The sequence below is a fragment of the Camelus bactrianus genome, chromosome 17, assembly GCF_048773025.1.
Source record: "Camelus bactrianus isolate YW-2024 breed Bactrian camel chromosome 17, ASM4877302v1, whole genome shotgun sequence".
In the NCBI taxonomy this organism is placed as follows: Eukaryota; Metazoa; Chordata; class Mammalia; order Artiodactyla; family Camelidae; genus Camelus; species Camelus bactrianus.
In genome coordinates, this window is record NC_133555.1 from 32,799,315 (window position 1) to 32,824,555 (window position 25,241).

Consider the following 25,241-nt stretch of genomic DNA (forward strand, 5'->3'; position numbering starts at 1 on the left):
AAATTATTATACATATATGTATATAAAATATATACATTTACATGATCTTCAGTTTTATCTAAAAAAATGGGCAGAATAAGCCGTAATTTATAGATTTGTTGTGAGGATCAGATGAATTAATGTACATAAACATTGAAGTAAAAAGTTCAGTATAAAAAGAAGTGCTCAATAAACTTTTATTATCATCTTCACTAAATCCACATAAAATTAATCACTTCATTAGTATTGCTAAATGAGTTAATATTTGTAAAGTGCATAAAGCAAGGTCTGGCTCACTGCCAGTACTGTGCTCTTGTTAGTAAGAAGGATGAGTTACCAGGACATGCCAGAGCACATATGTTTTTACCCTCAATAGGAGAGTACCCTCAATAGGTGCTCCTAAGGGAGCAGACATTCCTTCCAAGCCCAATGCTCCAGAACACATGCCTGCTCTCTGCTCTCCCTAACAGGCTGGAGCTTGACTTGTTTCCTCAGAAGGTTTTCTACAAAGGGATCATTGTAATCTCCCACCTGCCAACCGGAATATTTGATACACTCTGTTTATCATGTTCCAACATCAGGGCTAAGAAGTCCACTGTGTACAGGAGTGAGAGTCCTGAGGGGTGTCTCTCTGCCCCTCCTGAGAGGCTTTCCAAGTCTGTTTCTAATTAGATTTAGATCACAGGAGATCATTGTCCAGTAATGCTGGTGCAATTCTACGTCATCACATTATTCCTGATGCTAGATATTTAGATACAAACACTATGGACAAATGCAACTAATTTGTAGATACAAGCAATTACTGAGAAAATTATTGTCACATACATCATTTACGAGTGCCTGCTGAGTCTGCTCCTAGAAGGAATAGTCTATTTTTCACCTCCAACCTGGTACTACATCTCTGCTTCATTCCCCATCACAGAAAATTACTTGGCTCAAAGGCAAAGGCCAACAGAGACAGTGTGCAGGAAAAGAGGACAAGAAGCAGTCTCTGGATCTACCCTTAAGCAGACTCCTGTGAGTATGACCCTAGAACTTTCAGAGTGGAGATGAAGTCTGATTCAAGAAGGAAAGAAGGCAGCATGCTGACAATCATGCAGGAAGGGAGGCTGCGATGAATGTGGTGTGATGGTGAGGTGGGGTTTGGTGTGGAGGAGCCCCAGGTTAGAAAAGAAAGCAAGAAAACCTGAATGTTAGTTACTAACAGTGATCTCCGCTGTGCACTGCGGGCACCGCTGCCCTCTTACCGCCTCCTGAGCGTGCGATTTGCTCATGATGGTGAGCAGAGTCTGTAAGAGCACGTCCAAGAGGCTCTCCACCATCATTTCTACCTCCTCCATGACATCTGCCTCCTGGAGCGAGCAGCGAGAGAGCACACCGTTAGCACCAGGCCGGCTGACATGCAGCTGGCAGTACTTACTAAGCCAGCCATGTCAGGAGCGGTCTTCTGACTGAATCCTCAACACTGAGCTCTCGGCCTCACTGGCATGCAGTGTCAAAGAACCTGGAATGAGGGCTCTGAGAGGAGGTGAGGCACACCTGCCACTGCTGCCCTGGTCTGGTGGCTGGGGCCTTACCCTAACCCAGCACCACCTTGATACCCACAATTCTGAACCTCAGGCAGATACAGTAGTTCAATCTACAGGGCAGAGGTTAAATGTTTTCTTTGATTTCCCTAGAAAAGTCAGGAGAAAGCACAACACCGCTGACTAATACTTCAAGAAAATGGTAAAGAGTACTCACACCACAGGGTGTGGTGGCAGCACCTTCACTACTGCTAATGCACACAGAAGTATGTCAGTCTTTCTGAGGACCATTTTCTCCTTGAGTGACCTCAATCTTTGCCTCTGACTGCTGCCCAGATATGCCTGGGTCCTACTTCTAGCTCCTGGGCATTTTTCCTCATGTTCCCTGGTCCACCAGAAGGACTCTGCCTCAGTGTGTCTTTCTTGGGCAGCTTCACAAAAACAACAGAGCATGCCTCCTCACGAATGGCTGCTTCCCAGCCAGCGGGTTCTGAATTTAGGAAGAGTCTGTGCTATCTTTTTATAGACTTCTCACATGCAATCTCAAACCCTATAGCTTGATTTTCATTATCTCACAAAGAGATATCCATTGCCCCATCTCCAGTCTATATTATTACTGGTTCAAATGTCCATCTGTCCATTCATCCATCAAACCCATCATTCATTAAGTATTTACCATGTGCCAGTCACTGTTTGAGAACCTGAGTATACAGAAGTGAACAAGAAAGATGGTATCTGCTCTCACAGAGCTTAAATTTCATCAATCCCTTACCCATCCATTCAATATAGTTATTCTCTGCCCCATTCTACATGAAGAATTTAAGCAGCTTTTGGAATCAAGTCTTCTTTCTCATCTGTTGAACTGATCATAACACTCTTACCTGTGATGGTTCTTTGAGTAGTTGTAAGCAACTAATTGCACTTGACTCTCTAGCCCCATAAATACAACCAGATCATCTCCTTCAGGTTTTTACCTGTTCCCATGCCTCTTCCATTCCTTCCCTCCCTTTTTTTTTGCCCTTCAATTTCTCGCCTTCCTTTACCAATAAGCTTCCCACTCCCTCAAGTCTGTGACCCTGAGTTACTGGTAGACCTTATGTGTCTGGTGTTGCCTCTCTGAGGCCTGGTGGGAAGGAGAGCTGCCAGGCCTTGTCTGGAGCCAAGAGCAAACAATAGGGCCTCTACAACCACCAGTGTCACTGCCAGACTGGGCCCTCATCACCAGATGGTACTTTAAGTCTGGATACCAGTGTACCCTATTGAGTCCTTGTATCTTGCTCAAACCAAACACACTCTTTTCAGCACCTCTCCTGCTCTATCTTCATGGGTAACCTAACCTTGTATGCTCTTATCACTTGGCTACTGGCCTTCATTTTAAATGCACTTGAAATTTTATTCTCTAGAAACCTTATCTCAATAAGATGGTGTAATAAAAACCTCATTCTTGTTTTTAATTTCTTTCTAATTCCTTATCGTTTCCAAATTTTCTATAAGAGATATGTATTTCTATTATCATAAATATATACAATAGACATAATTAAAATAAATTCTTACTCTTAGCCATGCCTAATACATGTCTTTCCTCCTTTCCTCCCTCCCTCCTCTCCTACCACGGAGCTCTTCTAGAAAATTAAGCAAAGAGGAAAGAAAATAGGCAAAAGCATTACTAGTTGAAACCTGATCCGTAAAGTACAGTCCTGATCCCATGAGGCTCAGAACTCCTGTAGGCATCATTTATCTCTAGTACACCCTGATCTCATCTGGCATGGTATAGCAATGCCATATGGGTAGAATCAAGCTGCCAGGAAGCTGACAGAAAAGTCTGAATGAGCAAGCTGCCTCTCAGCCTGGGCCTGCCTCTCTGTGCTTGTGCCTGAGTATCCTCAGAACACTCCCAGGAACACAGAATTTATACCTTTAGGTAGAAACACAGCATGCACAGGACTGAGCTTTCTGGCACTACTGATAATTACATTTCTGGGTGTATCTATGATAGAGCAGTTTTTTCAAAAAGCAAGACTTTGTTGTGTTGAGAAGCCTGCTGGGCACACACAGGCAGGCCTCCATTCACTTGAGCACCTTCTTGTCACTGATGAAAGCTTCTCTGACTGAGAAGTGTACAGTGATCTTTGCTGGTGTGCTTCTGGCTAAAGTAACACAAGATAGGGACAGAGCTGGGGGAGGGGGGTGGAGTGCATCTAGGGCCACTACCAGAGAGCTGGTCTTGACGATGGAGAAGATGCTGCCAAGAATCCCTGAGCAGATTAGCAGCTCTTTCTGCTGCCTCAGGTGAAGGTGAATGTGATGGAGAACCACAGGAAGCAGGATGCGGCGGGATTCTGGGAGAGGAAACACAAAGGAGAAAATGCCCTTCAGAGGAGAACTGGCTCCTTTTGGAAGCTAGTGGCATTGTGGGAATGCAGCTGGTCTCAGAGCAGGTGGGGCCGGGACTGGAGCCAGGCTGGAAGTCACCCCCTTTCCTTATGTGGGCCTAAAAGCCCACTTCCTGGACATTGTGAGACAACCCACAGCATTATCTTCCCATCTCTCTTTCCTTCTTTCTCATTTTAGACCAAAATGTCTATGGTGTTTTGTGCAAGATGAATGTTAGGAGGTTGCTTCCAAATAAAATCTCTTAACTGACTAGACTCCCAATTAAAAGCACAGATTACAGTGAAAACTCCATTTAAATGACATATTTAGTTCTATGACCTACACTGATTGAACTTACAGACTTAACAGGATTATAAATGGTCCCTCTTCACGATACCCTGGCCAGGCAACCTGGCACTTCCACTCCCATGAGCATTTACTTTGTGTCAGCCACCAGGTCTGCCCCCTTTTCCCCTCAGGCCTCTGGGACACTACGAGTGTCCGCAGCAATGAAAGGAACAGAAGCGGGACTTTTGTCATAAGCCTTTGATAATTAGCTAACCCTCACTGCCAATCCTACTGCATACATTCACATGTTCTTCTTTTCTTTTCTCCTCATTGTTAACTGAATAGCATTTCATCAGGTGACTATTTCTAGAACTCCAGAATCAAGGAAGGCTAAATCCTAGTTCAAGTTCTTTTATTAATTCACTCTAAGACCCTAGGCAAGTTGACTCCTCCTGTGGGCTTATTTCCCTCATCTGTAGAATGAGGTGCTAATGGCCTTGTCTGCATTTACTTCACAGGTGTGGTGAGAAGACAAAGTAAAATACAAGTGTGAACATGTTTCTGGTGTCCTGCACTCCTATGTGGTTAATGACTGCGTGATGCAAGTACCATCATACCTGGCCAGCATGATTCAGTCAGACTACCAGTAACACGAACAAGCCATGATGTTTTGAATTTATTGTTCATAGCTGACCATAACTAAGTATTCCGATGAAATTCAGAATGAAAACCTTTTCCAGCAGAAGACAAATTACATGGCATACAAGAGATTTTGGGACTGCCTTGTCAAATACTTAGAATATGTTCAAACAAAATGGAATGACAATTATTCTATGCTTAAAAGGATCCTTGGATAAAAGAGAAGTTCTTACTGTATTTTGTAGACTAAAATACCAACAGAACAGGATTTGTAACAACCAATAGCTGCCGGCAGACAAAATAGTATTTCATTATTGGAACCTGCTGAAGAAGAGACCAGACTGATGTGCCCTGAGAATATAAGCTATATTAGAATATAAGTCATTTGGTTAAATGACACTACTAGTAAAAGTCCTCTTGCTTCAAGGAAGATGCTGCAACTCAGGCATTCAATAAAACTGAGATGCAAACAAAAATTTGATGGTGGCTTGTTATCTCAAAATTCAACTACACAGTTCCTGCCACATAAAGTTTAAGAACAATTTTTCTTAAGTGATCATGAGATGCAGCAAGTATATGCAAAAATATTAGAAATAAAGTATATCAACAAGGGCAGTCTGCTGTCTGCCTTTTCATATATTCAGAAAGCACCTGCCTTTAAGCAGTGCTCAAGGCTTGAGTATGTACAATAGCCCAGTGATAGTGCGTCCAACCCACTGATTTTATCTTCAATCCAGGAACTGGTGAAAAGAGAAGTATTTACTATAAACAGTTACTAATGGAGAAAAGCTGACTTCCTTGGTGGCAGCTTTACCATCAGCAATATTTTACACAGGCAGAGATAAGTTAAAGGGAGCATCTATTCACTATCGCAAATGTGTGTAGCCCTGGGCTGAGAAATTGTTGTTCTTGTACTTTAAAAGTCAAACTTAAAAGATTTTACTACCAAAAAATTCTAATTATAAAAATTCTGGTAGTAACTGTTTTGCTAGTATTTCAGATTTATTTCTGTGCCCAAGAAGTTTATTTCATAATAGTGATACTCTGCTTAAAGGACCAGGCTCATACTGATGTTAACATCTGGCCAGTGAGTATCCAATCACATTCAATGTGGTTTCAGGTATGAATTTGGAAGTTCTTCCCGAAAGACAGTCTGGGCTGCTGATGGTATCTGTTAGGCTCTCCTGGTCTCTTTCGGAGTATGGAGGCCTACCTGTCCATCTCTTTGTCTAATCTTTATGGCTCCTTCAAAGAGAGGAAAAGGAATCTAACTGGTAAGGCAAGGAACCAAGAAAGCACAGTGGGTCCTCAGGGTCCCCTTTCAGGGTCTCTTATTTCCTTGACTTACCTTATTCCCTTTGGCTGGACCCTTCTCTCTTGTTCCCCCTCCTTTCCTTCTGCTTTCTCATCCTGCCCCATTTTTGGCAGCTGCCTAGATTTGTGAGCCTGGAGGTTGTTCTGCAGGCCACCCCATGCAGGTCCCTGGGAATAAACTGTGAGTAAGGCAGTAGGCCTAGGTTTTGGCTGCATTCCCTAACAGACTTTGCCAAAAACTCTGCATTTTAAGAGCCACTGGTTTCTTGCATAATGGTTGATAAAACTGATCCTTTGATTACCAACATCCCAGTAAGGAGGAAAGGTGAGTGTGACTCTTATCCTAACTTGATTTACCTGAGAAAGAAAACAGGCGGCTGTCCACAGTTCTGGCAATGGACTGCAGCTTCACCACATCCATTGACTGCCCGATGTGCACAGTGCTGGGCATGCTCCCCAGAGTCCCTCTCACAAACTCTGCCACCTCCTGCACAGTGAACATCTGCAGCAGCTCGTCAAAGATGGTTGGGAAGGAATTGAGGAGTGCAGCCTGTGGAAGAAAGCCAAGCCTTGGTTAGCTCAGAGTTAGGTGTGTGTCCATCTTGCATGTTTAGACGATGATACAAGGTGATGAGAGGCTGAGAAGGCACTGCAGCACCCGTGCCTCCAGTGGCCTCCTCTCTGGCCTTTGACTCCACCAATCCCTGTAGCACTCTTGGGATATGGAGCAGGGAGAACCAAAAAGGAAACCAAAATAAGACAATTTACTGGAGGCTAGGCCACTTGAAGCTTTCAGAACTTGCCAAGGCATTTGCTGGCAAGAGAAGGAAATACATAGAGAAGCCAGCTCAACATGACTTAATATGCACAGCTGTTTTTGCTCATAAAATGAAATAATAATTTTTAGTTTGTTTCTGTGATTGAGCTCTTGATTTTCTAATTTTGGTCCCAAATTCAGGCTAGGAACTTCTCAAAGAAAGCATGGCAGAAGAAACTGAGCATCACGAAGCAGCAGTAGTTGAACTCCATTTACAGCCCTGCAGCCAGCAATCCAGCTCTGAAGGCGGGACTGTTTCCCCAGAATAGTAGCATTTATTTGAAACCATGAAATCTGAAGACTTTGTAAATTATTTCCTTCACATGATGCCTGGCAGTCCCAAGTATAAATCCAAAAGGATGGAGAATGTGTGGATTTAGTTACTCATGAACTTTGAGGACTGATGATGATGTTGGCACAGTGTTCAGTGACCCAGATGACCCGAGCAAGGGGAGAGTGTGCGTCTGGAGACTTCTCTCCCAGGATCTCAGCTTTGGGCCTCCTGAGGGCAAGCTGAGCCTCTGTGGGGCAGAGTAGTTTAGGAGAAAGAGAATGGATTTTGGAATTGGACAGACATGAGTTTAAATGCCAGCTTTATCATTTACCTGCCACATAACCTTGGGTGAATTACTGCCTAATCCTCATTTTTCTCATCTATAAAATGGGGATGATGCAATTACTTCTCTCCTGGTATGGGTATGAGGAAAAAGATTAGCTGCGCAAAGTTAGTTTCCAGTAGAATGACTGGTACACAACACGCTTTAAATAAATGCTGGCTTGTATTCTTTCTTGGCTAAATGGAAGCAGCATAAAGGAGGCTTTTTCTGCTTCTCAGTCCTCTTACACTACTAACCCAAGACCTGCAAAGAGAAATGGAGTGTCACTTTGCGACACTCTTCACAAGAGTGTACTCTTCCTAAGAGGCAGGTTGGGAGGGAGGGGGCAGTTTTTCCTGACTGCTTCATCAGGCAGTGAGATGCTGGCCTAGAGCGAGTGAACATTTACACCATGGGGAAACAGGTCTGTCATACTGCAGTCTATGCTCACGCCAGGCCCAAGTACCGAACTTATGCAAATTCCATCTGCAGATTTATAACGCCCTGGGATATCAAGGAGATCATTTTGTAGTAATTAGAACCGGTACAAACACAAAGCATCATAAACAGCTAGATACAAAAGATAAAGGGGGAAAAGCAAGTATTTCATAATCAGCAACAAACAGCAGCTGATTTGCTCTCTTAAAGGGTGAAATTTCCTAAACTTACGCACCAGGACAGGATACTTGCACCCTAACATGTCCTAGTGGTTAGAATTAGAGACATAAAGTCTGATTGAACAGTAAACTTGCTGAGAGTTCTGAAACTCATGAAACATGAGTCTGGCACCAAAGGAGCAGGTCTGACTCTGACTTAGGTCTAAGCTGAGACTAGATCTAAGCTATTTATCCTGATGTGGTAGGAATAAGCCATTGAGGGCATTGCTTAGTTCTCAGAAAGTATATCTGCCTGGCTCTGCCAGCTACCTCTGAGCTACCATATCTCCACAAGCTAAGGGAGGAGTAGGTGTTCTGAGCCCTTGTTGGCAGGAATAGATAGGCTTGGGGAGAGAAAGGGAGGAAAAAGATGAGTTGCTTGCAGTATTTACAAGGGGAGCCCATGGAAGGAGCCTTTCTCATTAGAGATACCTGTTGACCTTGAGATGTTCCACTCTTTTATAGAGACTACCTCCCAGTTGCTTACTTGTTCTCTGGGGCAACGGGCCTATAGGCAATTGGCATCAAGGGGCAACATTTAAGCAAGTGAAAAACAGAAAAAGCAGACTATTCTAATCTTAAGTGAGATATTTTAAAATATATCTGCACTAATGACAGACCTGGTAATGACTGACTGAATGGACATGAGAGAGGCTGTCTGGTCTTTGCTGACAGGTTTTGATGTTAATAACTGGCTTCAAAAAAATCAAAGAAGCGCAATTAATTAGATAAAATTCTGACATTCATTTATGAGAGAGAAAACTCCCTTGTGACTAGGGTAATGAACAATATCCTTGATCCTTTGCAGGGTAAGCTTGCATGGAAAAGTTAATTGAATAGCTGACCAGACATTTTTAACATAAGGAAGCAAAACTCCTTCCCACACTGTTATTTCTAACAGAATCTAATCCTAATTCTCAGCCGAAGTTTTGTAGTTATTTCTGCTGTTTTTCAACCTACTTCACTCTAAATTCCTAAAATGGACCAATACTAACATAAGGTTTTAAAAATTAATATAGTGACTAGGAAATAAAATTCTCTCTATAGTCTGAATATCCTCCATAAATAAGATGTTCATGAACCACTAATACTATGGTAGCTAAATAAATCTGGTCTAAAGGCAGCTCCTGAGAACAAAGTTGTGCTTCTTCTCCACAATAAAGCACCACTGGGCTATTTTATATTTGGAAGCTGAGGCATAGCTGGATTTGAAGTAAAAGCAGCATTTTGTTCTATTAGGTATTTCCTTATAAATTACCCCTTATCTAACACATAGGAGCCTGGCAGGGCTTCTTCGACTCTGGAAGCCAGAGGACAAAGAAACCACCTGCTAAGACAGACAAGAATCCAGCAGCAAAGCTTCCCTGCAGCTCACAGACCTGAGTGAAAAGGAGTGTTTCTGAGTTTCTGCTGTCCAAACTGAGCACAAACCGGATGGACTGGAAAAGCTCTTGGATGCTGGACCGGAATTGCTCCTCTTCCATCCCACAGGTGGCACGTGAGTACAGGATCCTTGACTGCACGATGAACTTGAAAAGGTACTCCAAGGCCTGGAGGTGTGGGAGAAAAAGGGATAGAGAGGTGTTAAAGATGGCTAGGAACTAACACAAGGGGGAATGTAAGATAGAGTACCAGTGAATTATACACCACAATCAGGAGACAGACAATTTCAACTATGAAGACAAGCACTTTAACTTTTTAAGCCTTTCTCAAAAGTCCAAACTTTCTTCTTACTGAGAGAATCATCAAATTATTTCATGAGGTTCTGGAAGTGAGGAACCACCAATTATTATGGAAGCAGCTGAATTCAAGAACATACAGGCTCAAAAGAATGTTATATTTTTCTGCATTTTTTCATATCCACAAATAAAAGGCTAAAAGGCAATGATGTAAGAACCTCTCCTGAATTTATTTCAAGAAGGAAGAATCCTTTAAAGAGTCTTCTATTTCTCTGAAAAATAGCTGGGGCCTGACTTGGTGCCAGAGATCAAGTCTGGAGAAAACCTGCCCTAGTTGCACAGCAGCTGGTGAAGCAGACACACCCACTCTCTAACCTCTTCCAGACCAGGACACTTGCCATAACAGTTCATGACCAATACAGAAGAAAAACCTCCCATAACATGTCTTGGGAGGAAAATCTGATTCTGAGGAGTCCATGTAGCTTGGCCTGTGCTTATGAGCAAAGTAATTCTCTTTTTAGAAAATTCAAGATCCAAGACTATACTTTCTATTCAAAGAAAGGCTAAAGATATCCCAGACAATAGAAAGGCAGAGACACTGAACCCTGAGGAGAAACTTATCCAAGGATGAAACAAATGGAGCTCAGTTACCTGAAATATGTAACAGGAGACAATTCCCAACCCACTTTTCATAATCTATCCATCTATCAGGTTTAGCAAAGCAACATTTTTTGGGGGGAAGGGTGTGTGTACCCTACACTAAACCTAGTTGGCAGTGAAAAATGGCTACCTCAGAAAAAAGTGTGTTCTGATGTTTGCACCAGAGGATCGCGTAGAATAAGTTAGTGTGTGGCCTCATATCCATAAATGCTATATCTCCCTACTAGTAGCCTTTTAATACCTGGCCTGTAACGAACCTGGAAAGTCTGCTACATACTCTAATTTTTAAAGGGAAAATGTTTTCCTTATCACCAGTTTTTCATTTTGAAACAACTACCACATAAGACATGTTTTGAGTGGTCTGAAACATCCACTAGTTGCACAGTGGAGGCAGAACCAGACAGCAAAGTCGCTTGTTCTTCCTGGGTATGAGGGCTTAGTTCCTCCATCAAGTCCTAAAACATAAAACACTCTGCAAAGGAGTACAAGGCTGTTGTTGAAGATGGCCCTGTGAAAACCTGGATGAGGGCAAGGAAAACAAGCTCACTTTCAGCCATCCATCAACACCTGACTTCCCCTTTCCCTACGCCTCTCGATTTTTACCCAGGTAGAGCTGGTCACCTGTGGCAGACACAACTGGGGAAAGAGAGGAGGGCAGAAGAGTGGAGTAAAAGGTGAGGGTGGATCTTATGGAAGCTGTTCAAAGTTCACAAGTGTTCCCAAGCCCATGCGGAGACAATGGAACACTTAACTATTGCTGAAGCAGCTGCTCTGTCTTTTTCTACTTACTAAACCTGAAAGAAAAAGAGATCCTAAAAGTTATTACAACCTTTCTATTACCAAGGAGACAATTGTGCTTTCTTTTTCCTGGCTTCCTGGTAAGGATCTGATGTAGATTAGCAGTGAAAAGTGTGCTGTCTTTTTGGAACCTCTCACCAAAAGCTACCCTCAAATCCACCAAAGATACTCCCCGAGAGGTCATTCACACAGGAACAAATCATATAACCAAGTAAGAAAATAAGGACTCTTTTATTTTCATCTTCTTTAGCAACAGGAACTTTGGGAAAGGTCATGACTGAGAATGAAAGGAAGAGATGGGACATGAGTGAAAAGATATACTGAATCATGACCAATAAAGAAGAGGAGGTTTCCTGGTCCACAGCTTATGGTACCAGAATAAGGGGTGCCAGGCCAGAAGCATATGCATCCGGAGCAGAAGGATGAAAATAGGATCAGATGGAGACTTAACAGTTTGGTCAAGAGGACTTGTAACCTGAAATCTGATGAAAAACAGGGAAATGCCTCATAAAACTTTATGTCTAGATGCATCAGTATTAGATACCATTCAAGTTAGTTTGAAATGGTAGTAGCAAAAAAGTGCCCCTGAAAAGTGCTCCCCCAAATGGGACTCTTTCTTTTCCCCACCCAAACCTGATCTTCTCCAGGAATTCTGTACCTTCATCAGAGACCCTGTCATCAACCAGCCCATCTAGCCAGACCCTCAGGTCCTCCTCTCTGTCACCTCCCACATCCACTCTAGCATTTGAAAGCCCCTACTTTGGTCACATCAGCCCCTTTATGGCTGCTTAAAAACTCTAGCTCTTTCCCATCCAGGCTTTTAAACATGCTGTTTCCTCAGTCTGGAATGCTTATTCCCCAACTCTTAACACTGATTTCAGCTCAGAGGTCACCTCCTCATAGAAGCTTTCCCCAAACTCTTGATCTGAAGTAAACCTTCCTCTACAGCCAGTCTATCCCATGATCCTGTTTATTTCCCTCAGAGCACTCATCAATATTTTCCCTCACTGACTTTGTTATTTATCTGACATGTTTATTGTCTACCTTTTCTCCACCTGAATGGAAGTGCTAGGAAGGCCTAGCCTTTTCTGCTTGAGCCCCTGCTGAATCCCCAGTGTTTGACACAGTGTCTGACACATGGTAGGTACCAAGCAATACTGACTGCCTGAATGATTCTTAGGAGAAAACTTCTGAGATATCTTCTCCAGTAACTTTAAGCAATTAATTCATGGACTCACACAGAATCTTTGGCATTTAACTCAACTTGTATCCCTTCTAATACTAGATGAGGCACATCCTGGATGCTGGGGCTGAGAGAAGAGCAAAACCCAGGCCCTGTCCTCACATTACACTCAGAACCGTGCTCTACCCTCTAAGAACACAGGTGATGCGTTCTTCAAGGAAAGAGGTCAGTCAATCTTCTCTTTGCATCTTAGCACCCATGACAGATGCGGACTGCTTAGCAGACATGTACTGCATGAAGGAGGACAGAAATGAGACTTGTGGCCTTAGATTTTTACAGAATGTGCAGAGAAGGCCCAAGAGGAAACGTGGATTTATGGCTTGATTTTGCCTCTTTAATCTGATGATACTTACAGAAACATCTTGTGGACAAGAATAACAAAATTATAGGTCCACTAGTACTTAGAACAGATGATGGTATATTAAGAGAAAGAGCAAAACTACTTTGCTGCCATTCTTCTATTACTAACTAGAAAGGGTGGGAAAGACATAGTTAAAAGGCAACTAAAAAAGGTAACTCAAGAACAAGGAAAGACAGGGACAGAAATAAGCAAGCATGAACTTGCTTCAATTGAGTTCCCACAGGATACAACAGATTTCTTCAAATAGCTATCTGGAGAACTGTTGAGCAAAAGAGCAATCAACATCCTCATAAGTGGTTCTCTACAGTAGAAGCAGTAGCCATGAAAAGAAGTTACTAGGAAGTATAGATAATTCACAATGAGGACAGTCGCCTGTAAACTGGAGCTGCCCAGCAATGCAAAGGGCTGCCTGGTCATGGAACCTGTCCAAGCAGGGGTGTCACCATGGGGGACTCTGGGTTCCTCCAAAGGTCAAGGTTTTACGATTATCTTCTTCTCAACATATCCACATACAGTACATTCACTCAGTTCTTTTTACTTAAAACAGTTACAAAAAACAATTTTTACTAACTACTAAAGAAGGGAAAAGTACTGAAAGATCTTATTTCTAATCAATGTTGCCACCAACATTGGCTTAGAAGGAGATATGATACTTTAGCCAGTAGAAGCAAAGACTGATGTTGTTGGCAAAAACCAGGCAGGCCAGGAACCACATGCACATCATCCCTTCCTCCTGTTTAGAACTATCAGGAATAAAGACCTTCCAGGGAAAAAAATCAAAGTGAGGAAATGGGAGTTATGTGGATCAAGGCGGTGATTCCTGAAAGCAGAGAAGTGTATGGAATGTCTACACTTGTCCTGCACACCACACCATTGAGATTACTCACAAAGTTCTGCAGGAGTGAGCCCTTTGGCTACAGCGAGCTCAGTACATTACCCGCATGGCTTCCTGAATGTGGTCCTGCCGAATCAGTTCCGCTGAGCAGTCCATGTACCACTTCAAACAGCGGATTAGCTCCCTGGGAAAGAGAACAGTTATAGAGACCCCACTTTAATCGAAAAGCAATGCAGCCTGAAATATCTGCAGCTCTCAATTAGCCACACAGGAAATAATCCTGCTGATGAACTAGAATGGAGTGATGAATCCATTACAGCTGTGAAATCTTTAGATCATCTGAGACCAGACAACACTCCTTGTCCAAAAAGAGTTGCCACATTGCAATTATCAGTTACAATCACTTTTTTTCACTCTCCCTGACATACATCTATTCTGATTACAAGAAAGTTCTACCAAAGTCTTGGACTGGATGCATGTTCTTGTTTTGTTTAAATTTGCTAAGGCTCCAGAACATACACCAATGACATGGTTAAAAGGCAACTAAAAAAGTAACTTAAGAAAAACACTCTGAATAAAGGTGTACAGTTCCACATTCCCCCGCCTTGCTTCACCTCCATCTCACTGGTCTCATTTCCTTAGGATGAAGTCATTCGCGTGGAATGGGGTTACAGCGTCAGAAATTCTGCACGTTTACATGGCTAGAAGCACAGAGATCAAGAGTACAGGCCCTCGTCAGACAGCAGGATTCACCTCGGGGGCCTCTCAGTTTCTAGCTCTGTATCCTTGGGCAAGTTATTTGTGCACTCTGTCCTCATTCTCTTCATTTAAAATAGAGAAGAAACAATATAACATCTCAAAAATATTGTGAATTCTAATGAGACGACACATGTAAAGCACATAGCACAGTGCCTGCTCTCCAAAGTGACATCAAAGTGTCAGAGTTCCAGTGACTCCACAGCCTTACCACCTTCGGTTTTATTTATGTTTCCAAAAACTGTGCTCATTCCACAGAATAACATGGTGACTTTTAAAATGGCTTTAATGGTTCTAGATAACCTGTGAGTGTCTCCCATGTTTACTGTTCATACCACCTCTCTTATTGACTGTCTTTTTATTTTCTTTGACATTTATTTGTGGGTGATATATTTAGCTATTCACATGTTTCTCATCAAAAGACCAAGACCTATTTTTAGCAGCTTTGCCACCATTTCTTAGGAGGAAAAGTATGACAACCATGTAATAAACTATAGTTTAAAATGTCAGTGAAAAGCCCACAACTAACATCATACTCAACAGTAAGAGACTTAAAGCTGTTCCTCTAAGATCAGGAACAAGGCAAGGATGCTTGCCTGCTTTTGCTACTTCTGTTCGACATATTATTACTAGAAGAGCAACTGAGTAAGAAAGAGCAATAAAAGGCATCCAAATTGGAAAGGAAATAGTAAAATTATTTCTATTTGCAGCTACCATGATCTTGTATGTATGAAACCCTGTTAGAACTAATAAATAAATTCAGCAACACTGCAGGTACAAAAATCAATATACATAAACTGATTGTTTTTCTATACACTAATGCTGAACAATCAAAAAAGGAAATCAAGAAAATGATCCATTCACAGTAGAATCAAAAAAGAATAAAATACTTAGGGATAAACTTAACCAAAGGGGTAAAAGACTAGTACTTTGAAAGCTACAAAATGTTGCTGAAGAAACTAAAGAAGATACTAATAAGTGGAAACACATCTGTGTTTATGGACTAAAAGACTCAGTATGGTTAAGATGTCAACACTACTCAAAGTGATTTACAAATTCAATGCAATCTCTATCAAAATCCCAATGGCATTTTTTGCAGAAATAGAAAAATCCATCCTAAAGCTCATATGGAATCTCCAGGGACCCCAAATAGCCAAAACCTTAAAAAAGAAGAACAAAGTTAGAGGACTCATACTTCCTGATTTCAGACTTGCTACAAAGAGTAACTGATTATAAAGAGTAGTTTAAACAGGGTGGTACTTGCATTAAGACTGATATATACATCAACAGAATAAAATAGTCCAGAAATAAATCCTCACAAATATAAATAAATAAATAAATAAATAAATAAATAAATAAATAAATAAATAAATAAATAATTTTCAACAGGGATGCCAGGACCATTAAATGGGGAAAGAATAGTCTTTTTCAACAAACTACATTGTGAAAACTAAATATTCACACAGAAGAATAAAATTGGACTCAAGTTACACAGTAAACAAAAATTAACTCAAAATGGATCAAAGACTTAAATGTAAGAGGTAAAACTGTAAACTCATACAAAAACAAGAGAAAAGCTTCATGACATCAGATTAAGCAATCATTTCTTGGATATGACATCAAAAGCACAGGCAACAAAATACAAATAGATAAACTGAACTATATCAAAATGGAAGACTTCAGTGCATCAAAGGACACAATCAACACATTGAAATACAATGGGAGAAAGGATTTGCAAATCATGTCCCTGATAAAGGGTTAATATCCAGAATATATAAAGAACTGCTACAGCTCAACAACAAAGAACCAACGAACCTGATTCAAAAATGGGCAAAGGACTTTAATAGATTCTTCTCCAAAGAAGATATACAAATGGTGAATAAGCACTTGAAGAGATACTCAAAATCACTAATCATTAGGACAATACAGATCAAAACCTCAAAACCACAAGATACACATCATACTCATCAGAAAGGCTACTACTAAAAAAAACTCCAAAATGCAAAAAAAAAACCCAAACAAACCCCAAAACCCAGAAAGTAACAAGTATTGGTGAGAATGGAGAGATACTGGAACCCTTGTGTATGTTGGTGGGGATGTAAAATGGTGCAGCTACTGTAAAAAACTGTTGTGTAGTTCCTCAAAAATTTAAAAATAGAATTACCATATGATCACCCAAAAGAACTGAAAGCAGGGTCTCAAAGAGATATTTGTATGCCCATATTCATAGCAGCACTATTCATGATAGCTAAAAGGTGGTTGAATATAGCCAAGTATTCCCTGACAGATGAATGGATAAACAAAATGTGGTATATACATACAATGGAACATTATCCAGCCTTTAAAAGGAAGGAGATTCTGACACATGCTACATCATGGATGAACACTGAGGACATTATGATTAGTGAGATAAGTCAGTCACAAAGAGACAAATATTGTATGATTCAATTTATATGAGGTACCTAGATTAGGCAAATTTATAGACAGAAAATATAATGGTGATTACAGAAGAACTGGGTCCCGGGGAATGAGGAGTTTCAGTTTTGCAAGATGAAAAGAGTTCTGGAGATGGATGGTGGTGATTGATGGCTGTATAAAAATGTAAACATACTTAATGTCACTGAGCTGTACACTTATAAATGATTAAGATGATAAATTTTGTTATGTGTATTTTACGACAGCTAGGAAAAAACAGATAAATGAAGCTTTAAAATAAACGTCAGCTGAATGAATGGTGGTTGCCAGTGAACTTTTTAAAAGCCTGTCTTTCTATACAAACACAAGTCCTAATGATGATGCCAAGCACTACCTACTTGTATGCCAGGGCTCCAGCAAAGTGCTTCTGGATGTATGTGTCCATTACAGGCCGGAAATGGAAATATTTGATGTCTCGGAGCAGGTTGATGATGAATACCTGGGAGAGATGGAGGATAGTAGGGTTCACTGGGGGACTCAAACCTATCCCCAGGAAACAACTCTTGATTCTTCAAGGAATGGCAAACTCTCATTGTTTTCTCTAGTGTTTCCACGGAATGTAAGATTTCCATTCTGTGTCTGTATTTCCATCATGTTCGTTCTGGCCTCCCATTTCAAACTTGGGACTCATCTGTCTATGCCAGTCTTTGAGCTTCTCTCTTCACAATAATGCTGGGCGGTACAACATGGACCAGGGGAAGGCAAAACAATACCCGCGTAGGTGGCATAAACACTAAGATGTCTCAAAAAAAAAAATTGTATGCTGAGCCAAACCCGCCTAAGAAAGTCTGTGCATGGGGCTGGCTGGCCAATGAAGTGAGGAAGAAAAGTGAGAGACACAAACATTGCAAGTACCATTCTAATTCTTGCCTCTGCTCCTCATCTATCAGGTAGACTTAGAGTATTTGATTCTCCTTGAATACACAGACCTCCTGTGGGACTGGATATGTTAAAGAAAATGCACTAACCATTCAAATCACTATCCATTCTCACTAAGCCACCTTCTGGGATTCTGGTTCCCAAACAACTGCAGAGGGAGCGTGTGATGCTCAAACCACAACAAGTGAGTCTCTGCCTTTCCTGGTGGTGACTGTATCCTACTTTAGAAGTGCAAAACCGGGCTGTCCTATTTCCTGTATTAGTCTCTGGGCCTTTTGTTGGTGAAGGTCACTATTTCAGGGGGTAGGCAACCATGCAATAGTGGTGAGACTGAGTATCAAAACTACAAAGTTGAGGTCCAGACCTGACCACACTGAATTCTTCACATTTGATCTCGCAGAGATCTGCCTGATAGGTTGGTTGTTGGTTTTCCTTGGGTGACATGCCTCAGTTCCTTTTCTACTAGAAAGTATCTACATCTTGTATTGAGTCTCTCTAATAAACTGTTATCCGTAGATTTTTAAAAATATGTGACAGTAATAATTAATAAAAATCAGGAAAGGTGAGCCTTACCAAAGATTGAAACACCAACAGGCCGTATTTCTCTGTATTATCATCCAAAATCACAAAGAGTGTATCTAAGATGTCCTGAAGAAACTGCAAAAGCATAAAAGTCAAAGGTTCAGGTCTTAGGACCTTGTACGCATGGTCAGACTTCCACACATCAATGAATTTATCTCCCAATAAACAGTCAAAGATCTAAGATCTCACACCACCACTTATAAACAATCTAGTACCCCGCCTCCACCGAGCTAAGAGACAACCAGGTGGACCTGGGGTGTGTGCTTATAGTCCAAAGGGCCCTGAGAGAGAGACCCAGAAAGGCTCTTCCTGTTGGGTAAGTGCTAAACTTCCAAGGAAAGAACAATTACCTAAAAAACCTAGGACATCCATGTAGAACAGTAATCTTGAAATAGAGATAATCTAAATAATTTTGATGGCAAATTCGTTTTGAGAAAAAGAGGTCACTTTCCTGGGACACCCATAAGGTTCAGTAGTCCCTCATTCTCTACTATGGCCTTGCTCTGTAGAGGACATCTGGATGAGGGTGGGGCAATCTAGGCCTTACCAACAGAAACTATTTTTTGGTCTAGAAATAAGTATCCCTGAAGAAGGGAGAGTGTAGCTGATGAGGACTGTCAATGAGGGTAAAAGATCTGGAAGAATCTTTTTTTTTGAGCATGAGCCTTTTTCTTTCTAAAATGCAAAAGTCCTGGGAGAGAATAATAAATAGGTCAAAATGCAATTTAATGATACAATGTTTACAACTTATTTCAAAACAATGTAAGATAGAAGGCATGGGTGGGGGGTTGATGGGCAGGACTGGCCAAAGGTTTATGATGATAGTTGGGGCTGGGTGGTGGGTACATGCAGGGTTATATATACTAGTCTATCTACTTTTTTTGTATGTTTCAAATCTTCTAATAAAAAGTAAAAAAATTTAAAACACTAGCATATTCTCTTTACATTCTCTTTTGGTTTGAGACAAATATTGATGCTAAAATCAGATGTGCTACTAGGATGTTCTCCTGTCAGGGATGCATCAACTCAGCCTTACAGAGATCACAGACTTTTCTTAATACCTGGTCTGTTTACTGGTTAATATTTTTAATGTGTTTAGAAGGAAAAAAATGTATGGAGTGTAAATTTATCTTAAGTTTCAAAAACTAGTATTAGCTTATTTGAAAAGAGTTCTTTTAAAACTTTATGATACTCTGATCAATTAATTAACACAAAGTTTATACAGGACTCCATAAAAGTGCAAAGAGGTACACAGCTTTAAAACTGTTCCTCATTTGAAGACACCATGATGTGTGGTATTGAGTCAATGGAGCTGTAAAATGAAAGTATGGACAGTGCATCTGTGCTAACAACAGAAGTTAGAATGCACACTGATAGACAGGTTGCCTTCTTGAGATTTAATTTCTATCCTACATTCCACTGCTCTTGCTGATCACCAAAAGCACCTCCATTTTCCTTCATCTGAGTTCAGTCCATTGTGTAGAATCCATCTGCTGGGCTGTCACCATCAGGAAGTGCCTGGGGGTTTTCTAGAGCTAAAGTCAGGTAAGGCAAAAGGCTGGTTTCTACAAACTGCAGGGAAGCCCTATAGAAAACAACTAGGGTCTGGCAGTGTTGCAGTCAGTCTGCTCAGGCCTTTGATAGGAAATGCCACAAAAGTATTTCATAAAGCAGTTGAGGCTGGGAATAAGGAACAGTTCTCTCATACAGAATCTAAGTGAGAGACTGGGGAAAATCAGCAGTTACAGTTAATGTAGAGTATTGAGAGTTCCTCTAGAGAGTCAAGAGAGTAGAGCCAGAAAGACATTAGGCTGGGTCTGTGGTAAATAAAGCGTTACAAAGTGAGGGAACCAAGGAAGGGAGAGAGAGAGACCTAGAGGCTTGCAGGCTGAGACTACTTCTGAGAGGGTGCTTTTACCACTGCCCTTTAGTTACTGTTTTGCTTTCTAGGAAGAAAAACAAGTCAGAAAATTGGCTTAAAGCTTAAATACAGTTTCTGAAAGGTGATAAAATTGATGTGATATCTCCTTTAAAAAAAGAGGCTAATTAAAAAAATTTTTTTTATTTCTAGACAGCTAATTATATAATCTCCAAAAGTGGTCTTAGAGGCTTACTGGCAGAAATCAAGGGGAAATAAGGCCTTATGGCCAGATTCTTGCTCAGGCAGCATGTGTGAACTGCGTGAAGACGTACCTTAACAATTTCCTCCCCGCTGACATGCCGCAGCCGCCCTAGGATGTCCATGATCCGGTCTGGAAAGGCCTTCCATTTCAGCAAAGCAAGGAGGTCCACTAGGAAGCAAGCCCAAAAGATGGTGAACCCTGTCTATGTCATGGACAAGCAAAGCCCAGACTCTCCCTGCCAAGGGCAAGTGGGATCTGGAGCAAGAGAAATAGCTGTGAGCAGTACAACAGCGTCTTGAGTGCTGAGATCAAGGCTAAAGACACATCTGTGAAGTCTGACAGTGCACTAGTGAGCTGCTAAAACCATGGAAACCTCATAGGCTGCTACTGCCAAATGATTCCTTCAACTTTGAATGGAAAGAATCCCCTCACTGTGGCATGAAAAAGTGGTATTTTCTGTCTCTCTTAACATATACCAACAACATGGAACCAGCAACTGAAGACAGTGCAGGGCACCACCCTGCAGGCATCATCACCTACCGTTCTGGGTGAGTTTGGTGGAAGAGAGCTGTGTGGAAATAAAGAAAGACTCTTTGGTGCTGCGCTGGAAGATGAGGCTGGAGGGGATGTTAGGACAGCCATTGTAGTCCTCTTTGCAGCAGGGCAGGCCCAGGTACAGAGCGTGGTTGTTAAACGTGCTATTCTCATCACACTGCAGGCAAAAGTAGAGAACATAAAATGTCTCTTGAGCCATGCCATGTGTAAAAATCAGGTCCCAAGGGATTCCTGGGTTGATGTTTGCCCTCATCTTCCTAAGGCCGGACCTTGGGCCTCAGGTCCTCTTAAAAGAGTGCTTTCTGTTCAGAAACTCCCCAGAATGGCTTACACGGCTTTTGAGAACATGGCAGGGCATGTGGCCTCTGCCTGGTGTGCAGGCAACCTAGAGTACCAGCTACAACAGTTGACAGAACCACAATCCCAAATAGCAGGTCTCTGAATGTACTAGCCAAGGCCACAATGGCACAGAGGTATTGGAACAGATTTCCATTACTAATGGAGTAGGAGGTGGGAAACAAAGGCCCTGCTGGCATTACTTGTGGGAGGAAACCCACCACATTTAGAAGACAAAAGCCTGCCCACAGCTGTCCTGCTGTCTCCACCAGCTCACCACCCTGGACACCCTGGCCCGCCCAGTGAACACTACATAACTGAGAACCACGTGTGAGAGTGGCCTCAGCGGGGTGAGAGACAGCCAGGCCCCATACCTTGTATACATAGAGCTCATGGATGTCATCTGAGAGGGTGGTGCCATCGTCCCGCATCAGGGGTGAGAATGCAAAGCCAAAGAGTTTCTTTTCCCCTTTGTCCTTTGCTGTAATCAGAGCCAAGAGTTAGTTGTTTTGCCCCAAACTTTGCTTTTTAACAGAAATTCCCTTTTTGCTTATCACTTATGCTCTTTACTTCTTTGTTCCTTATTTTGTTCATTAATTAGGTAGTAACCCGATGGCAAAAATGATGAGAGATGCACTAGACTGAGTATCCATTTATATTCCAAGGTACACAGGGTATCCAGACCCAAATAGAAACTAAATTGCTAGTCTTGATAAAGCAGGCCCTCTTTAAGAAGCAGCATACAAAGGAAACCCCCAAAAGGGAATGACAGAGGGTCCAGGGCAGATGCTAGGCAAAGTCAAGACCAGAGCCCATGTTTTTGAATTACTGTCTAATGAACAACCTCTGATGACATCCCATCTAATTTTCTTGCCCCAATAGTAAGAACCCTCTTAATTCTGTTCCAGAGAGGAAAGGGTTATATTCATATCCTCAAAGGAATGTGACGAGAAGTCTCACTCACTAGAACAGTGTCTGAACTCAAAGCGCAGGTGGGAGCCCCGGAACCGGTCAATGGGGATGGGCAATTTGATAATTTCTCCCCAGCGAGGACTATTACTGTGGTAGAGGACGAAGGAGTGGTAGGAACTCCTATTCGGCTCTCCTGAACCCAAGCTGATGCAATCCTGGAAGAGAGAAGCAAAGTAAGGTACTATCTTCCTGGAGGAACCCCCTGGATTTCTGTGTTATGAGGACACTTCACTTTCCCCATTGTGCAGGTCTCATTTTCCCATCAGGCCAAATCTTTTAGATGAGAAAATTCATTTGACTTAGATTTGATACTTTTGGAAACAACTGTTCAGATGGCATAAGGAATCAGCAGTCACAATGCTCCTTGTTTTCCTTGGGGCAGAAGTAACCACATATATTGTTCAATAAACCTGGTGGTGTGTCTGAATCACTAAGGTTGGCTCTTCATCCTCATTAAGAAAGGAAACAATGAACTCAGAGGAGAAGTCAACTTACACAGCACTTTCAAGATCAGAAAAATAATTAAAGAATTAAGAGGAGAGTGCTTGTTTTCTAATCTTCAGCCCAATGGTGCACTGGCATTTTAGGCTGCCCTTGGCTGACTATCCTTGGATATAATCAAGGTAGGCCAGACTTAACTTGACCCTGGTTCCCAAGTATTGCTGTGAAGATGCAATTCCATGCCCTTTCCCTGTCTGCTGTGGGCAATACAATCAGGAGCAGTTCCCTGTCCACATGGGGCAGTGTCAACAGCTGACAGCTCTGCTAACCTCAGCATTATCCAGCAAATAATGGACATGACTTAGTTCTTGAGGTGGGTTTTTAAAATGACACACAAATCACTTTTTCTACCACCATTTCAACATTATCTTCTGTTTCTTTCTAACTTTGGGAGATGATTTTGACTAATTTTACCTTTTTCCTTCTATAAAATGTAGATGATCATTCCTAGGCTGTCTACATAAGGCTGTTGTCAACGTATAGAAGCAAGGTTTGTAAAAGTCTGATTTCCCTCTACCAAGTGATACACAAATGGTGTCTTTTTATTTGCCAGGGACTTCACCATGACATGGCTGAGGGGAAAACTGACATAATGGCAGTAGAAAAACAGCACTCCCGGTCTTCACTTTTAATGAAGAGTGACAGAGAATCCTTGTACTGCACTGGCTAGAAATAGTCTTTTAGGGCCTGAGTCTGCTATTCCTTGTCCCATAACTTGGAACCAGCAAGTACCTAAGTCCCACCTTTTACTAAAGAACAAATATAACTTCCTGTATTAGCTCAAGGAACAAAAAGAGTGGGAACTAGTAACAGTTACCAAAAGTTGGCAGCTCGATGCTAGACAGGTAGCAGAAAAAGTAACATGTAGGACAGAACTAAAGGGAATAGGTCTAAATTGGAGCAGGAAGGATTCAGGTCAGACAGTAGGAAGTTTCTAAAAAGGCTGTGTGACACTAGAAGTCATTATCAGAGCATGCTGCATGGATTCCTTGAAGAAAGGAACAGGCACAGAAGAGTGCATATGGGGTGATTTGAATTCAGTCCTTCCTGAGGAGAATGGGTCTCTGGACCAAGTCCACAGAAGCACTAAAATTTTTACAGGATTAGGCTCCACTCCAAACTGACTGGCAAAGCTTACCTTCAAGATTTCTCCATCTGCATAAAGCACATACATGGTCACTTCAATATTCTTCTGTACACTCTTTCCCCCTCTCTCGAAATCCCCCTTCTCCAGGGTTAGGTACAGGTCATTGCGGATATCGCCTGTAGGGAAAGAAAAGTCATGTTTTCATGACCACAGAAGCCGCACTGCCCTGTATGCATGGAGGACAAGGCTAGCATTTGGGTCCTTCAAGGGTCAGGTGGGTGCCCAGGGCATTCCAAGCTTGGTTAATAACAATGGACATTCTACCAGTTATCAGAGCAGCAGAACTCAGGTTGGTTAGTCATGTGCTCTCTAAATCTGAATGCTAAAGGTGCTCACCACAGCTTGCCGAGGGTGGGAAAAGGCAGACTTCAGGTAACTGCTCAGTCTCTCTCCTCTTCAGGAGAATAACTGTAATCTAAGCCTCCCAATGAGGAAAGATTTTAGAATCAACGGGGATAACACTTATTTTAATCACCTCTATGTCTTAACTACCATTCCCTCCACCTTTCCTTCAAAAAAAAAAAAAGTAGTTTCCTTTGTCTTTTCTAGGTTTTCTTTGTGCAACCCTTAACCCTTCTGAGTCCAACTAAAGGATACACTACTTCCTTCTGGAGGCTTATCTCCAAATCCTACTCCCTGCTGGAATGCCAGGCAGAAGTCACCGGACTGTTAGTTTTTCTTCTTTTTGTTGCAGGTGCTCTGGGAGCAGATGATTCTCCAGAAGCACAGGTGCTAAAACACTGGTGACAGTCTGTTGTGCCCTTCTTCGCCGCGCTCTGACTCCAGCCCACACAGCTCATACCTGCTGCTTGAGACTGAGCAGGAGTAGCTCAAACTGCAGTTCTGAAATGATCTAACTCACATCTGTTTTTTAGGGGGGATGGGATTGTCTTTCCATGTATAGGAAGAGCTTATTAATTAGGCTTCTAAACCTGTAACATGAACAGTTTTACTTACACATTTTATAGAAGGGTTTTGACTTTCAAAAAAACATAGTAAAGGCTGTGGGGGAAAAAATCTTTAAAGGAAGAAAATGGCAAAGGAAAACAGGTAAGGCCAAAGTGAAGATGTGTTAGCAGCCTGAAGAAATCAACTGAAAGTTAATGGAACAATTAACTTGCAAAGCAAGCCAATTCAGAAGCCAGAAATTC

The 25,241-nt window shown here is 41.8% G+C and overlaps 1 protein-coding gene across 1 annotated transcript in view; it reads right to left on the minus strand.

The window, feature by feature from the left end:
• Window positions 1-25,241, minus strand: part of DOCK3 (dedicator of cytokinesis 3) — a 299,153-nt gene that overhangs the window by 64,255 nt on the left and 209,657 nt on the right. Inside the window, exons 15-26 of the mRNA XM_074344805.1 lie at window positions 24,082-24,206; window positions 22,435-22,597; window positions 21,845-21,951; window positions 21,120-21,291; window positions 20,650-20,747; window positions 18,448-18,531; window positions 17,334-17,434; window positions 13,867-13,948; window positions 9,568-9,738; window positions 6,477-6,669; window positions 3,717-3,844; window positions 1,227-1,331 (exon numbers count right to left, since the gene is read on the minus strand). Of these exons, the coding sequence (XP_074200906.1) occupies window positions 1,227-1,331; window positions 3,717-3,844; window positions 6,477-6,669; window positions 9,568-9,738; window positions 13,867-13,948; window positions 17,334-17,434; window positions 18,448-18,531; window positions 20,650-20,747; window positions 21,120-21,291; window positions 21,845-21,951; window positions 22,435-22,597; window positions 24,082-24,206 (1,529 nt within the window). The remainder of the gene's footprint in view (window positions 1-1,226; window positions 1,332-3,716; window positions 3,845-6,476; window positions 6,670-9,567; window positions 9,739-13,866; window positions 13,949-17,333; window positions 17,435-18,447; window positions 18,532-20,649; window positions 20,748-21,119; window positions 21,292-21,844; window positions 21,952-22,434; window positions 22,598-24,081; window positions 24,207-25,241) is intronic.